Source organism: Poecile atricapillus, chromosome 20 (genome assembly GCF_030490865.1).
Source record: "Poecile atricapillus isolate bPoeAtr1 chromosome 20, bPoeAtr1.hap1, whole genome shotgun sequence".
Lineage (NCBI taxonomy): Eukaryota > Metazoa > Chordata > Aves > Passeriformes > Paridae > Poecile > Poecile atricapillus.
The window spans coordinates 5,035,938-5,050,829 of record NC_081268.1 but is presented as its reverse complement, the minus strand read 5'-3'; the positions used below and the strand labels follow the sequence as shown (position 1 = coordinate 5,050,829).

Genomic DNA, 14,892 nt, shown 5'->3' with positions numbered 1-14,892 from the left:
CAGATGCTGTTTTGTCAACCAGAGAAAGTTCTTCAGCCCCTCTGCCCTCCATGTTCTGCTCCCACTCTCATTTTCCTCGGGGATCTCTGATGGTGAGACAGGGATCAAGGCATTGTCCAACCCTCCTGAACTTCAGGGCTGGGAGCAGCCCAGAGATGGATCCACAGAGGTGGATCTGGGGTGCACCTGTGAGCAGGGAACAGCCTCGGGCAGCCCCTCCCTGCAGGTTCCAGATCCACCCAGTGCCTTCTGCTGCTGAAGCCTCACGCTGCCTCTGCCACATCCACCTGCTGAGAGCCTCAGGAACAAACCAGCCTTGTGTGTGTGGGAAGAAAACAATGAACAAAAAAAAACCCCCAAAAACCAAAAAAAGAGAAAGGAGATTAAAAATTATAAACGGCAACAGACAACAGGAACAACAAAAATATACAGATTTCTCCTCAAACTGTTCTTTTAGTTCCAACAGCGTCTGTTGTGCAGAGCTCACGTCTCAGAATTCACAGCTGCTCAAAAAAAAAACCCCAAAAAAGCTCATGAATTATTTATCCCTGCTCAGATCAATCCTTCAGCGCGCTGTCAGTGAGGAATCAAACCCCAACAAGGCAGGCAGGTGAGGAAGCAGCTTCCAAACTCTCCGAGTGACCAGCAGGTCCCTCAGCTCGTGTGCTGCCCCTCACCCTCCTCATCCCTGTCCCCCTGTGCCCGTGGTGCCCATCACACACAAACCCCCAATTTCTGAGCTCCTTCCACCATCCTGCAATAACCCATGGCAAAGGTTTATTCCAGGCACAAAAGTCACCTTGTTCTTAGGGAGGCTTCTCTCCCTTGCCCCTAAATCCAGCCATTCCTCACTGCACAGCTCAAGGCTGCTCCATCCCCAGCTCTGCCTTCCCCAGGGGACTCCACCTGCACCCTCTGCAACTCTAAAAATCCTGGACGTCTCCCCCACAGCCTCTTTCCTCCTGTGAACCGGCACAGAAGTTAAAGAAGAGCAATTTCGGCAGCTGAGGGAAGGAACCACCCGTGTCCCTGTCCTGCCTCTCCAGGGTCTGTCAGGGAGCTGCAAATGCAGAGGAGAGCAAAGTATAGGGACACACGGAGCTGGAAAAACTCCTTGTCCTGGTATGGAACAGCAGAGAGGGTGGGTTGGAAACAGAGGAAACGTTTCAGCTTCTTTTCCTCTTCTCAGGTGAAAAATGCAGCCCTGCAAGGAGAGGCTGGCCCAGCACCCGGGGATGCTGCAGGCTTTGGGCTGTACCTGGGGATGCTGCAGGCTTTGGGCTGTACCTGAGGATGCTGCAGGTTTTGGGCTGTACCTGGGGATGCTGCAGGCTTTGGGCTGTACCTGGGGATGCTGCAGGCTTTGGGCTGTACCTGGGGGTGCTGCCAGGCTTTGGGCTGTACCTGGGGATGCTGCAGGTTTTGGGCTGTACCTGGGGATGCTGCAGGTTTTGGGCTGTACCTGGGGGTGCTGCCAGGCTCTTCCCCCGTCACAGCACCGAGAGAGAGCAGCTCCTGCAGGAGGGGTGGCCCCTGGGGCACCCGAAGCTCTGCCCCGTTCCAGGGTGAGCATCTCCACATCTGTCACTCGTGTTCGGTCTCTCTTTTCCACACCTCGAGTTTTGTGCTGTCAGCTCCGGCTTCAGTTCCTGTATCACCGCTCCTCCTGGAGCATCTCCATTTCCCTGGGTGCATGCAAGGGTTAATCAGTGCCTGTGCTGGCTCCATCATTATTAACCCACGGGCTGCTTCTGCTGCTCAGCCCAAGCCCGGCTCAGGACACAGGGACACCCAGATCCCAATCCCTGCCGTGCCCAGGGTCCTGCATGGGCAAAGGTGGGCAAATCCCTGTACCCCCGGGCAGTGGGTGGTGGGCACAGGGGGCTCAGCTCTCCAGGCTGTCCCCATCCAACCCCCCCGTGATGCTCCAGGAGAGGCTCCTGCAGCCCTGAATTCCCGCAGCACCTTCCCTGGTGCAAAGCCATTCATCAAGGCACACAAACAGCTCGGCTGCTAAAGGCCACGCCGTGACAAAATGCCAATAGCTGTATTTATATTCAATATGTCCCGCTAATCTCGCCTTCAGGAAGCGTCTGCTGAACCTGCCTGTTCCTTCCTGGGCATCACCTCTTTAATCAGTCTCTTGTTACTGATCACAGATTGATTTCAGTTCCAGTAGCCAATAGGTTTTCCTTTTAATTTTCAGCATCATGTTTAATTAAAGCAGGGTGGGTCCGACCCCATCAAATCATATCAAAGTCTGTCAAAGCCCCAGGTGAGTGAAAACACCAGCATAAATTATTGATCAATCTTTGTTCAGATTAATCTATCACTGCCTCTCCCTGGGCACTGTGAGGACAGGGCTTGTGAGGTGTTTGTCTTGTGGCAGCTGCTCTGTGGCAGCTCAGGACACCGTGCTGGCCCAGCCAGAGAGATCAAAACTTGCTCCTGAAAAGCATCTTATCTCCTCACCCTTTCCTCCTAGAAAATCCCAGTCCAGGGCTACAGCAGGTGCTGGGAGATGGAGCTAAACTTCCAGAGCTTGTTATCCACTGTGAGAAGGATATAAACCACAGCAAGAAGCCAAGATTAAAGAAATCCCCATTTCTGTACAGATGCCAGTCTAAAAGCCCTGGAAGAACAAATGTTTTTCCCCAGTCTTGGAGGGCCTGGAGCTACAGGGTCAGTGGGAGCGATGTTCAGGGCAGGAAAACCTTTCTCCCCTGCCCTGCTGCAGAATTCCAAGTGATCAATGGAAACCCAGCGTACCTGGAGGCAGCGTGCAGAGAGATGAGGAGCAGCAGGAGGTGGGTGTGATGGGCACAGAAAACCAAGCACACACGCTGGGAGGTGCTGCTCCCCCTCCAGCCCGAGCATTTCTCCCTGTGTGAGCTCCCCCAATCCTGAGTTTCTGCTCGTCTTGGGCTGGGTGAGAGCCTGAGCTCAGAAATGATCCAGAAATGCTAAAAACCAACAGAGCCTTGGAGCACCTGAGAGGTGCTGTGGGGTTCAGGCGGAGCCGGCTGCTCCAGCACCGCAGAACCCCAGCCTGGAGAGCAAAGATGCCTTTGGATTATGAATAAAGATGGAGGCGAGGCATTCCTGCCGCTCCCAAGGCTCTCCTGCCTGAATACTAATTGCTGGTCTGAACTGAGACTGCTCCAAAGTATGTTTGGGGCCAGGGTCTGGAAGAGACTGTGGTGCATTTGCATCATTCGGGGGAAAAACAGGTGGTTTTGCTGGATTCAGAAAACTTCTGTTCTTGGAGTAAACTTTGGATGCTGCCAAAACCCGAGAGGGGTGAAGAGTTGCATAGAAATAGCTGGAGAGTGGGGAAGGATTGCCAAGAGCATCAGCTCAGCTCGTGAGTCAGCAGCATTAGCTCTCACCTCAACAAGCAATCTGCAAATTGTGCAAATCTGCTTTTCACAGTTCACCTAACCTGCGAAATGGCCTCAGATTTACAGCCCCAGTGTTCATGCTTAAAAACAACTGAGTTAATGACAAATTGGGAGGGAAGGGGGGAAATTCCACAGAGTTTGGGTTTCACCTGGAGCTGTGGCTGGTGCCATCCTGCACGGGGGTTTCTGCCACACGATGCTCGGCCAGGCTGGCTTTGCAGTCCCATCCCCACAGACACCTGGGGCTGGTTCCTAAGCCTGGCATCCCTTTTGTTACCCTATTTCCCCCCCCTGCTCGCTGCAGCTGCAGCCCCCATTTGATTCTTTGACAGGGCAAAGGTTTCCAATCCTTCTGGATTCAAAGCCTCCCATCATCAGACGCAAAGCGGACGAGGAGATCAGTCTGTGCAAGGAGAGGATGAAAGGGGCCGTGCTTCCCCTCCCTTTGTAAAGTGGTGAGATCAATACCACGTTTCCACTGAGTTAAAAGGGCCAGCTCGGCTGTGGGGAAATTGCTGGGGAAGGAGGAGGCAGGAGCAGGAGCAAGGAGCCACCCCAGGGTTTACCTTTAAAGTATTTTTAGTGCCGAGCTCAGAAGAAAAAGCTGCAACTGAACAGTTCAGAGCAGGACAAGTAGAGGACATGGAGGAGTTACCTGTGTGCACAGGTCATGGAGCAGAACTGGGAATGGTGAGGGAGCAGAGGAGAGGGGGGAAAGTGACAATTCCATCTGCTGCTTGCACTTGCACAGGAGCTTCTGTGTGATAGGAGAGTGGTGGCTTTGAAGCGTCTCTTGGGGCCTCACCCCTTGGATTTTAGATCTCTGAAAGAAAATGCATTAGTTCTTCATGCAGGGCTGTGTGTGAGAAGGTACCTGCTAGTCCCATGTGTGTGAAATCCTGGTGTTCAGAAACCCTTGGGTGATGCTCTGGATAATCTCCAGCATTTCATGGAGCTGTGCCACTGGTGGCTCCTTCAACCCCATCCTGGCCCAAAGGCTGAGCCACCCTGAGCAAAACTTTGCCCACACTTTGCTGCCAACCTGTGCACTGGGCACCTTTTGATGGGAACAGTCACTCACCTTTTCCCACAGAAAGTGGGACTGTCAGTCCCACTCCAATCCTAATTTCAGATGGTGTTTGCTCTCTTTGCAGATAATGTCATCTTAATGTTCTTCAACGGGCTGCTATTAATCTTGTGCCACAGACAGACAGATCATTATGGATGGGGGGATCTGCAGCACAGATTGATCAAGTCTCTTACAAAAAAGAGATGTGATTTATGTCCATATTACACCACACATATGGATATTTATACAGCACGTGCCCCCCACGTAGTGTGACACAGCATGGAGGCATTTCAGGGGCTGTAATCACATCCTGGTGGGAGAAAGAGCTTCTTACAAACAGTGGCTGGAGAAGAGGGCAGGCCAGCACTTATTATACATATATAAATATGTATTTATATGTACTCAAAGGGGACACCTTGGGTAGTGCAGGAGTCTCACAGAGGCTACACCCAAGATGGACAATGGTCAAGGGCTTTTCTGACAGATATAAGTTTGGTCTATTTGCATATCTGTCACCCTGAAAATTAAACCTTCTGATCTTGTTTTCATAGTTCTAGCCACTTTCCCAGGAAAGTAACTATTAACATAGATGTTTATACATTCTTTCAAAGAAATGTCTTTTGAGGGATGTTTCTCACAACCAGTGTGATTGGGAAGGTGGTAACCTGACTATCCAATCCCTGTCATTGCCAAGAATCTATAAATACTGGAGCCACAAAAATAAAAGCTTTCTTTCTTCCCTATCATACACTGAACTGTGTCTGTGTGAATCACTCTGTGTCCTACAGCAACACATATCAGATGTTAATTGTCCAATTACAGCTACAGGTAATGGAGTCCCATTCCCCTGGTTTGTCCCCCTACTTCACTGTTGTTCACATTTTTTGGGGCCTGAGACAGTAAGGTGTCCTTTTAGGCCTAGAGAGAAATTGTTTAGTCTGAGTGAAATGGGAGAACAGGCTGTGGAGTTTTAGAATTATACACTAAAGCAGTACTGATCAGAAAAATGTAAAAGTTAAAACTAAGGCATGAGTCTAACATCACCCTTCTCTCTCTTCCCTTCCCACACAAGGACTGAGATGTGCATCAAACAGCACCTCCCTTCTCAGCCAGCACCCCTAATGCCAGGCCCCATGGAGCACACTCATGTCCCTGTGCCACCCTCCAGGTCCCCTCTGTCTTCAGAACGTCCCAAGCTCAGCCAGAGGCTGCAGGGCCACTCTTGGAGAGGTCATTAAATCAGCATTGGAATCCAGGCTCTTTGCCCAGACCCATCTCTGACCTCCTGCTGCTCCAGGGGTCAGATCCAGCCCAGGAGCTGCCTGTGTTTTATTCAGGCTGACAAAGCACCTCCACTTGTTCTACAGCATCACCCCGTGAGGTTTAACAGCTGCTGCATCCCCCATTGCATTGCTGCACCCTGGGACCTGTCCAAGATCTGTGGAAGGCAGTGGAAAACTCCCACTGGCATCAATCAATCCATGGTTAAACAGTGGCTGTAAAGCCCCTGATACCTGAGGGATGAAAGATGTAAATAAAACTCTTTGTCAAAATTTACATTTTAAAGAAATGCAGTTTTCCATGATCAGTAAAAAGCCAACATTGCTTGTTGGGGTGAAACTCAGGAGATCGTTCTCCTGATTTCAGGAGACACTGAGCACAGGAGGAAAGCTGCTGAAATCCAAGTACAAACCTGGAGGACAGAGAGGAGCACATGTGCCAAAAGCACCTCGGAGCTCAGGTTGAAGGATGCTTCAAGCCAGGAAACTCTTCATCCCCAGTGGCCTTTGCAATAAAAAAAATCCAAGAAACTCTTATTTTTTGCAGCTTCCTTGAAATAACAGGGAAAGAGGACAAAATGCCAGGTATCCCAAAGTTATTTCTTTGAAATTGGAGCTTTAAAAGGACCAGTTTTATCTAAAGGTGATAAAACAGCAGAACTCAAATGGCATCCAAGCAGACCAAAAGCACATTATTCTGTGCTAGGAGCCTTACAGGAGAAAAGTTCTGGTTGGCAGCACCAATTTAAAGTGCAGCTTAAAACCCAGTGACTTCAAGGTGGGTTTTTTGTTTCTGTTTTGTTTCATTTTTTTTCTAAATTAATTACTTTGCCTTCTGAATGCTCTTCAAAAGCTTTGCTTTCTCTATCCAGCAATTCTCACACTGTGCTTGTGCAGAGCCCTGGTGGCACCAGACTTGGGAAAAATAAAGTAAATCCACTTTTAATCTCAAAGGCTGAAGGTGTTAGGGTTTTTTTTTTATATCGCTACTATTTAATGTTGAATATTTTCAGTGCTTCTGATAACCAGGGTGAGGGTGTATTGATTTCTCCCCTTCTTGCTATAAGGTGGCTTGTATTAAAAAAGAGATAACTCAGCTTTTTTTCTGGTTCAGAGCCTGCCCATGTTTGACTGTTTTTTAAGCAGTGGTGAACCACCCTTTCTACCCCAAGAAAATCCTTAAAAATATTCACAGAGGAAAACTAAATGCCAGCCTTTCTGCTGAGCTTTGGAACAGCCCATTAGCAGCAAAACAACTGAAAGGATTTTTAACAGAAGCAAATAAACCAGTTTAACCGATTTAATGAGAAATTGAGGTGTCAAACGTGGGACTATACCCAAAGATTAGAGCTAAATTTGTGAGGAAATGCACAGTTTTAAAAGCTTCTTGGGCAAGTTTGGGAATTTCTGCCTTGCAGAGGGCAGCAGCCCCTGAACACCTGCAAACTCTCAGTGACCAGCTGTGATGATATTGGAGCACTCACCTGTATTTTCCCAGCACAACTAACGTGGTTGTCAGGTGAGTTTGGCAGGACTTCCTTCCTAATCCCCCACCTCTGCTTTAAGGATGGAAGAATGTCCTGTCAGAGCAATTTAAATTTTCCAGCCTGGCCTTTCCACTCTCCTGCCTCAGCAATTTCCAGTTTTAATTCCATGGATGTTTGTAATTATAGTGAGGGGCTCGGTAAAACAAAAAGCAAACCGGGAGAGCTTGGCAGCTCTTTGCTTCTTGGCGTGTTTTGTTGAATGCTTTGGGATTAATTTCCTCATGTTTTTCTTCAGGAGAAAAGTACTTAATTCAATGAATCTCCTTTGGCTATAACCTTCCAAGGCCTCAGACCTAGGTGGCACCTGAGCTGAGGCCAGGAGCGCATCCTGCAGCAGCATCAGGTGCTTCATCCACGGATCCAGGGGAGAAAAAACACCCAAAAGCTCAGCAGACATTGATGTGAAGGACCAGCATGGTTTCTCTCCCTCCCTGCAGCTGGGAGCACATTTCTGTCAGAAAACTGAGGTTTGGGAAGCTCAGGAAAAAGGGTTTGGAAGTGTGTGTGAGCATTTCATCAGAGTCACCTCCTGGCTCAGGAGGAATTCATCATGAGAGCAGGATTTATAGGAGAGCTGGGTAAAACCTCAGAAAAAGAAAACAAAATCTAATTAAGCCTCATGTTAAGGTCGTGGTTTAGCAATTTTTGCTCAAATTCAGCATCTCAGGACATCACCTAGCTTTGGCTCGCCCTGCCCCGGGCTGGGATGCTCTGTGCCCCTCCGGGACCGGCTTTATTCCTCCCTCCCAACCTCCCACTCTCATCTGACATTTCCCTTCCCCTCAGGTCCCCCAGCAGGTTCCAGCCTCTCCAGCTCCAGGAACCGAGGGCTGGCGGAGTTTTTATCCAGCAGAAAATGAGCAGTGGCCGCGGGTCACCTCTGCCTGTGGCTGCTCTGCCGATTGTTCCTGACCGAGGGGAACCCACAGCCCATTGTCACCCCCCAGCTCCGGCTGGTGACACTTAAAAATCGCTCCTGCTTTCTTTTCAGCATTTTAAAGAGGGATTGTCAACAGTAGTGAGGCTGTAAGGAAAGAAAAAGGGCTAAAAATACCTTAATAAACCCAAAATGCAGGGAGGAAGTGCAGACGGTGAGAGACAAGGGCAGGGAGAGCTGCACAGGCACAGGCTGCTCCCCTCCATCAGCTTTATTTCTTTTATTTCTATACCAAGGCTACACTGGAATTTCCTGCTCATAATTCTTCACCTGCAGATGCCGAATGAGCAGCTTGTTGTGAAATTCAATAGCTGAGATGTTGATAGCACTGGTTAATTGTAATTGAGTACATAAATCTCAGCCTGCATTACTGTCCCGAGCTCCACTCTCAGAATCACGTTCTCCATGCAAATATTTGTTCTCATGAATTCAAAATTATCTCACCATTAATATTTTTCACATATTTGTTGTTTTCTGGCAATACTCCTGAGCTGATCTGCAGGAACTGTTGGAGATGTTGAAGACCAGAGAGTGGGGCACCTTTAAACCCAAAATATGCAGCCTCAGCACCTGAGTGACAAAACTTCTCTGTCCTTGATCTTGGCCCTCTGGTTTTCAGAGAAACTTTTTATCAGTGCAACCCTGACTATTACCAACTCCAAGGACTCCCATTTTAAATTAGCTTCCTTATTAACATAAAAAAGTAAAGAAAATGAGAAATGCCAAGCTGTCCCTGGGTTCTCCCAACTCAAAAGAAAATAAAGGTCCATTTGTATTCCTATGCCATACTTCATTTTTTTAATCCCCCTTTCATTTTTATGGCACAAACCAGGTAATCAGGTATTAGTGCTGCTGTTGAACTTTACAGAGGATAAAATTCCAGCTGATAAAAAATCCTGGTTGCTGCAGGGACACACCCCTGCCCTTCCAGAGCGTCCTTTTTTAACAAGGAGCCTGTCTGGAGATGTCTCTTGTTTTGATCATTTGCTTTTAAAAGGGAAGAAGAAAGAGCCTCACAAATACTAACAAGTTCATGACACACACATGTCTTTATAGGAACTAATTATCTGATATTGCAATCACTGTCCCTCAAAGCAAGAGAGAAGACACAAACCCCGGTGACTTGGAGCCAGCTTTGTTTTGGAGCTGCTGCTCACAAAAGAACCAATTCCCTCCTTACCCTGCTGCTTCCAACCAGGGAACAACCATGGGAAAAACCAGCTGGTGGCTGATGTGAAGAAACCCAGCTGAAGCCACCCCTTCCTGTGTTTACCTGCAGCAAATCTCCCCTTCTGAAGGGCACCAGGGGAGTTTAGAACAGAGGCCCTGACCTGCAGTGGAGCATTTGTGATGAACCATCGGAGACCTCGCCCCGGGTGTGGGATTCAGCTCCCTCGAGACAGCTCCTGCTCAGTGCTGGGGGAAGAGCACCAGGACATGGCCCAAAGGACCAAACTCTGATGAAATCTGTGTTAAGAGCCAGCTTGAGGCTGATCTGCCCCCTCTTGCACGGATGTGAACTAAATCCGTGCACAGATCTGTGCTGGGGTCACAGCAGTGGAGGTGAGGGTGGCAGGAGGAACATTTGAGGTTTCCCTGCAGTTTTGGATGAGAGCTGGAATGGGACCCTGAGCCCTCTCCCTCATCCCCTCCCTGGCAGCATCTCCCACCCCCAGGGCTGGGCTCTGGGTGTCCTGGCACAGAGCAAGGAGCGATGGATCCCCTGGTATGGGGTGCAGAGCTCAGCCACAGGGCTGTGAAGGGACCCAGTCCTGGCACTGCCCTCATGAAAAGCCTCCATGCACAGGGGACCTTCGGAAGGTTTTGTTACATCTTTTGAATTCGCAGCTCTGGAGACACCAGAACAAGCTGCAGACCATTGCTGCTCACCCAAGACAGGACTGCAGCACCACAGCACAACACGAAGCCCAGAGGCTGCCAGTGAGAGACAAATATCCTCATTTCTACCTTGAAAAGCAATTTGCAAACCCACAGAGCGATTCTGAAGAGCCTCACTGAAATCACGTTCTGAGTTTGCAAGAAAGATGCTTTTACCCTCCTGCCAGCCCTGGGATTCATCATCATCAGGGCTTAAAAGTGCTCTACAAGGCAACCCAGCTCTCACATTTTCAGAACTCCAGCAGCTTTTGGAGCGTGCAGCAGCAGTGGGGTGGGTGAAACCTGTGAGCCTTCAGGGGGTTTAGCCAAGGATGTCAATTTGGGGTTGAAGAACCTGCAGGAGCCCTGTCAGGTTCCCAGAGCCCAAGAGCTGCACTGGTGTGATGGGATTCCACTCCGTGAAGTTTAAAGCTGTTGGGAGAGGCCAAAGAGAAAAGGGAAACCTTTCCCATGTGTTCTTCCAGCTCTTCTCCAAAAGGTTTAGCTTTGGAATTGGACCACACCAACAGCACTCACTCTGTTACTGCATTCCTGTGTAAATGCTTCCCTGAGGATTCCTCTGGCTGGTGCACAGCACAATTAACCCACGGCCTAATTCAAAAAATGCATTTGTTTCTGAGCAGACCTTAAAAACTTTGGGAAAAAGCAACAAATACACAAGAAAGGAAAGAGAACTAAAAGGCTTTGGTTAGAAAATTAAAGTTGTTTGCCATGGCTTGATGGCTTAATCAGTCGATCAATATTGTTCACAGGGCAGGCAGGGAGGGAGCCATGAGCGGTGATGAAAAATGCATGAGGGGACAAGGGAGACCTGGGAGCAGAAAATTAAAAAGTCAGCCTGTTACATTTGTCCAATATTGGCAGAGAAATTAAAGCTGTTTGGTGAGGGGTGCAGGGAGGGAAAGGGGAGCAGCTGCGAATCTGCTGTGGGTTCCCTTCACCAGAGAAACTTTGACATTAATTAAGTTGCTTTCTTTGCAAAAAGATGGATTTTGTAACCTTTAGCACTCACCAGCACCATGAGCACAGCAGGAGGGGTTTGCACAGGGGAAAACAGAAGAGGATTTCTTCCCAGAGGATCATGCTGGACTCAGGGTGGGTGACACCAAGTGCCAGTGGCCAGGGTGAGGGGCTGCAGCTGCCCTGCAGCAGGAGGGGAGCTGCAAGGATGAAACAATCACACCGGGATGATTCAGCTCTGCCACAGCCAGAGCCACTACAGCAGCTCTTGTTTCTGCCTGTGCATCACTTTCCTTCTCTTTCTCGGGTCAATTTGGCCACTCCTGATTCTGCAGCAGTGCTGGCCTTGCAGAAATGAGGATGAGAAGTGCAGGCCTGGAAGATGCTCTGGAAGAAGTGAGAGCCAACCACTCCTTATGGATCACATCCTTGGTGTTTGCCTTAGAAACTGGGACTGCATTAATAAGTGCAACAAACTACAGAGGTAAAAAGCAAAACCACTCATTCTTCAATTAAACTGCTTTTGGTCACCCATCCTTTCTAAGGCTGACACAAATAATTATAATGCCCAGCATCCAAAGCTGAGAATAAACACAGAAATTCTGTGTGAGATTGGCTCTGTACTTAGGAGTCACCTCCCAGTTTCCAGCCCTCACACTCAGAGCAACCTCTGCCTTCCCTGGAAATCCACATGCCAGGGATAACCAGGCACTGCCACCAGGCATGTGGACTGCCAGGACAACGAGCAGGGACAGGCACAGACTGAATCCAAACTGCTGGAACTCCTGAGTTGAGTTTCACTCCCCCTAATGAAAATATTCCAACCTGTTTCCCTTCAAGGCTTGCAGGGACAGAACTCCCTGCTCCTCCCAGGGCCCTGGTGAGAGAAGTTCCTGATCCCTGTGAGGCAGATCAGGGGGAAGGAATGTGACAAAGGGGTTTGTGCTGCACGTCAGTAAGACAAATTATTTTTGTACTGTGGCACCTACAGCGAATTGTGTGACTCTCCATCAGACTCCCTAGTTACAGGTTTAAAATTTCAGGCTCAATTAACAGACTTGAATGATGCTGTTTTCTGAAACTAATTATCTCCAAATGCCAAGACACGATTCTACACTCGGTACTTTTGTGAACCTCAGGATTTGCTTTCTACACCATTATTTAAGCATCAACAGAAGAGAGCAGCCAGCACTGCCTAAAGCAGGTTGGATATCATATTATGACCTTTATATTAACAAAAAAAAAATGCTTATGCTATCAGAAAGCCAGGCCTTCTAATTAGCACAGGAAGGGGATGGAGAGTGGGGCTGATTGTTTCCAAGGCTTGGGCTCATCCAAGATGCAAACATCGTCCTGTCTTGGCTGATCTTTGGACTGAGAAGGCTGCTTGGGTCAAGTAACAGCACAAAAAGTTTTCATTAGGTAATTCAACTGCAGCTGGCTGAAATGGCCATTATCCTGCTGGTAAATACTTGGTAATTCTTCTGTTTGGCAACTGGGAATATTACTACTAATATTGATAAAAAATTAGACCTCATTATTAACATCCTGAAACACACACACTGCCATCCTTCACACACAATGTTGTGCCTCCAGTCCTAAACATGCATTTTCATATGAGCCAGTCCTGCAAAAGAAGCTTGTCCAAAGGCAGAAGGAACCTCAAAAATTACTCTGCAGCACTGTCAATTTATCTGAAAATTAATGGAGTGACAAGGATCCTCCAGAGCTCCCCTTCCCAGCTCCCAAATCAGCTGATTCCAAAAGCCTTTGTGGTTTGTAGAAGCAGAAGGTGGGAATGAGAGTGGAATTAATCAAATTGGCTGTCAGGGGGTGACACAGGAGATGAGGATTCAGGAAAATACCACAAGAGACATTTCACCCACTACACCCCCAGGCTGGGACAGGAGCAGGGACCTTTCCCTGTGTCTGGGGGAAGGAAAACCAGCCAAGGCTCATAGGATGGAACTGTCCCATCCCTTTTGAGCTCAGGGATTGCTGGGAGGGATCCTGCTCTTCTCCAGAATGTTCTGTGGACATTTAGGGAACACACTGGATCCCTGCTCTGCAGAAATGCTGCTTTAGGGCTGAATTGTTTCAGTTGTAGAACACCACTGTCACTGCTCATCACACATTTCATAGCTACTTCATACATGCAGATTTTGTTAACATTTCTCATTACAATTTCAGTAAAGGAAAACATCTGTTTCCCCCTGCCTTAGAAAGTTACACTGCATCTTCCAAGCTGCCACATGCCTTTGAAATTCTGTGTTTAATCAATGCCATAATCTCCTCTTCCACAAAAAAACCCCAGCACTCAGATAAGCAGCCTTGCAACAATTCCCCCCCCAATATTTCAGCATGTTTCAATGTTTCCAGTTTTCCTAAAGAAAAGAGCAGCACTAAAAACCCACACCAAACTCAAAGGTTTTGCAGACCAAACAATGAAACAAACAGCAAAAATTTTGAGAATACAAAATTTATTTCAAGCTTATAAAAGTCCTCAGCATTGCAAATTCTGTCACAAAACGCAAACTGTACAATGGATATTTTCATTACAGTTTAGAGTAATGATAATTACTGCCAGATCTTCCCAGGCAGATCATTTCAGATCACACACAGCTTCTTCCCATCTTCTCCAAGATGTATCAGCCTCTCATGTGCCTCGCAGATGGCTGTTCCAGAGTCAAATGTTTCAGTGCAACCTCATTGCTTAGGACAGGGAGGTTCAGAAGTGGAGCCATCAGTGCTGTCCCAACCCCCCTGAGTTCTGACTCCTGCTGGTGGAAGGCTCTGGGCTCCTACTGCCTGCAGGTGTCGTGGAAAGCCTCGAGTGTTCGGAAGTCCCTCCACGTGGGTGGCAGGCCATCCTGCAGGAACTTCCCACAGCGCTGGCACGGAGCCTGGAACAGCTTTATGTAACTCCTTAGCCAGGTCTAAAAGGAAAAAGGGAGAGAAATTAAAGAAAACTGGATAGAGATGTTCCCCTTTGTCATTATTCTTGTCCAACAGGAGCTGCAAGGACAGAGATGTGCTCTGGCCAGGCCCCAGTGAGGTGCAGGGTGATTTTATAAACACAAGCACACTGAAGATTACAAGGTCACTGTAGATCTGAATTCCCACTTTATTAATAATTTATTAATAATCTCTTGCTTTTTTAGTCACTTAAGTAAATTTGTTAATAGAAATTGCTGCCCTGTGAGCAGGAGGCATTCACAACTCCAGAACTGTGAGGGGAGGCGAGTGCTGCAACGCCTCTTACTTTTCCTGGCATATAATTGTTCCTGATGGTGCCTTCTCCAGCTGAGTACTGGTTTGTCTCCTGCCACAACCATCTATCACCCCCTGCTGCACTCCCCCTGCAGCCTGGGCTCTCCAGAGCCAAAGACAGAAAGACTCCCACATCCAGCTAATGAACTTCCTCTCTAATGTGATTTTAGGATCAATACTCACTGATCATAAAAATACTGAGCCATTTTAAACCTGATTACACTGATGACTACATATATATATATATACAAATAAAAGGCCAGTAGTGCTGAACAACAGAGGGTAAGTTCAGATGTTCCTTCACAAAGTTCCTGTCTGAAATGGGTTGTTCCCATTGTCACACACAGCAATGAGCATTGCATAACCCAATTCCCCACTCAAGGAGATACACAACTCAAAAAACCCTAAACCAGCAGATTTATACTGTGAAGGATGCACATGAATCTTGTCATTTAAAGTCCTATTGAATTACATCGATAAGAGAAAATTGCTCTCTGAAGAAGAGGTCAGCTGAGTTTATTGAAACAAA

The 14,892-nt window shown here is 47.9% G+C and overlaps 1 protein-coding gene across 1 annotated transcript in view; it reads right to left on the bottom strand.

The window, feature by feature from the left end:
- Nucleotides 1–13,556: 13,556 nt before the first annotated feature.
- MED27 (mediator complex subunit 27) overlaps nucleotides 13,557–14,892 on the bottom strand; it is an 83,363-nt gene continuing 82,027 nt past the window's right edge. Inside the window, exon 8 of the mRNA XM_058853624.1 lies at nucleotides 13,557–14,029. Coding sequence (XP_058709607.1) covers nucleotides 13,895–14,029 — 135 coding nt within the window. The 3' untranslated portion in view covers nucleotides 13,557–13,894. The remainder of the gene's footprint in view (nucleotides 14,030–14,892) is intronic.